The sequence below is a fragment of the Poecilia formosa genome, unplaced genomic scaffold (genome assembly GCF_000485575.1).
Source record: "Poecilia formosa unplaced genomic scaffold, Poecilia_formosa-5.1.2 Scaffold473, whole genome shotgun sequence".
Lineage (NCBI taxonomy): Eukaryota > Metazoa > Chordata > Actinopteri > Cyprinodontiformes > Poeciliidae > Poecilia > Poecilia formosa.
Genome location: NW_006800412.1, coordinates 205,004 through 206,932, shown reverse-complemented (window position 1 = coordinate 206,932; position 1,929 = coordinate 205,004). Strand labels below are relative to the sequence as shown.

Below are 1,929 nucleotides of genomic sequence, written 5' to 3'. Positions count from 1 at the left end.
GGCTGGGAGCTTTTAAAGGACTCAGGAATCTTTTGCAGGTGTTCAGAGTTACTTTGTTGATTCAGATGTTGAGGTTACTTCCTCGTTCAGAGAACCTTTTCATGATATGCTGATTTTTTGAGAAGAACCTGTAAACATTTGAATCTTAGTTTGACTCTTTGGGTCTCAGCAGGTTGTTTACTGACAGAAACACGTTTGATATGCATCACCAGTCATTTTTGGTCCTGCAGCTTGAACACAATAATTTTACGTTACATTTAACTGTAACTTTACCAACTGAAATTACTCTTAAAACATTTCCCTGTTTGTGGCCCCCAGTACTGAGATGGGGTCTGATGGTCGCCGGCGTGACGTCCAGCTGAAATGGATTTTATTTTACCTGAAGATAATTATTCTGTAAAATGGTGCAGATGTTTGGACATAAATTAAATTTAGTTCTTGATTTTTGCAGAAACTAAAGTTTGTGTCCAAATTAAAACTATGCCTCCTCATCATCATCAATGCTCTAACTGGATATTATCAATCATTATTGATCATTTGGAATAATATTTCTCCATACTTTGTTGCTTGTTTCCATTCAGTACAAAAGTTTTGTTTTGTTTTTTTTCCAAAACTGTATTAGAAGAAATTTGATTAATACAAGACAGTCATAAATATATGAATGAACAGAAGCCATTCTTAACGAATTTATCAATTTATTGATTTGTGTTGTAATCAGACGCTGCCAAAGTTCAGATATTTTAAAATCACCAGAAAAAATGAAATAAAGTCAATAAATGTGAATTTAGTTATTTCCCTCAGAGTTTATTACATTATTAAGTTCTGTTCCAACGCAAATCAATCTGTGACGTCACCGGATGTGGGCCTTTTTTAAATAGAAAGTGTAAAGCAAAGCGTGTCGGGGCTTTTATTGTGAAGAGGTGTCCCGGATGTGTGCGCGGTTCCTCCCTGCAGCGGCGGAGAGTCGAGGAGGAAGAGGAGGAGCAGTTGAAGGTCACAGCAGCATCCTCAGCATCCCTCCACCGAACCTACGGAACCGGGTCGAACCGAGCCGCCGCCATGGGGAACCGGGGCATGGAGGAGCTGATCCCGCTGGTGAACCGCATGCAGGACGCCTTCGCCTCCATCGGCCAGAACGCGAACCTGGACCTGCCGCAGATCGCCGTGGTGGGCGGCCAGAGCGCCGGCAAGAGCTCGGTGCTGGAGAACTTCGTGGGCAAGTAAGAACCGGGCCAGCCGAACCAAACCGCACACAGCCGAACAGAGTCATGGGACTCTGGTTGCCAGGGTTCTGCAGAACCGGTTCCAGTTGGAAGCGGGAAGCGGGCCGCCTGGAGCCACATGGGGCCCCCAAAAGAACCAGGGGGCCCCCGAAGAACTTAAAAGAATTTTTTTGGAGCCCGGCAGTCCCCCTGGATCTTTTGGGTCCCTTGGTTCTTTTGGGTCCCCATGATTCCTTTGGGTTCCTCTGGATATTTTGGGTCCTCCTGGTTCCATGAGACGTTCTGGTTCCGGTCGGTTTTACTGGGTTCTCGATTTCTACGACAGAGCAGAACCAGAACGTTTTGTGGTTCTGGCAGAGGACGGCAGGATCTGGTTGGTACCGACCGGTCCATTTGTATCTGTGACACCAGAACCAGTAGCAGGTCTGGTTCTGGTTCTGCAGAACTACAGGCTTAATAGAGTCAAAGATGAGGCTGGACCAGAAGTGGTTCCGGTCGGGTCCAGATGTGCCCAGGTCTATAGTTTAATTCTTGCTGGAAGCTCGAGCCTGATTGGCTGATTATTTCAGCGCTGTCTCCATCCCTACTCTTATTGGCTGCTGCCGGTCACATGATTCTGGAGGGGCTTCAGTCAGAGTCGCCTGACAGCACGACGTGTGTGTGTGTGTGTGTGTGTGTGTGTGTGTGTGTGTGTGTGTGTGTGTGT

General features: G+C 46.4%; 1 protein-coding gene across 2 annotated transcripts in view; it reads left to right on the top strand.

Moving 5' to 3' along the window:
• Positions 1 to 909: 909 nt before the first annotated feature.
• Positions 910 to 1,929, top strand: part of LOC103156292 (dynamin-1-like) — a 26,079-nt gene continuing 25,059 nt past the window's right edge. Inside the window, exon 1 of one of the 2 annotated variants that reach the window (XM_016664218.1) lies at positions 910 to 1,220. In XM_016664218.1, the coding sequence (XP_016519704.1) occupies positions 1,060 to 1,220 (161 nt within the window). In that variant the 5' untranslated portion in view covers positions 910 to 1,059. The remainder of the gene's footprint in view (positions 1,221 to 1,929) is intronic. The other variant, XM_007578282.2, reaches the window with a different exon arrangement.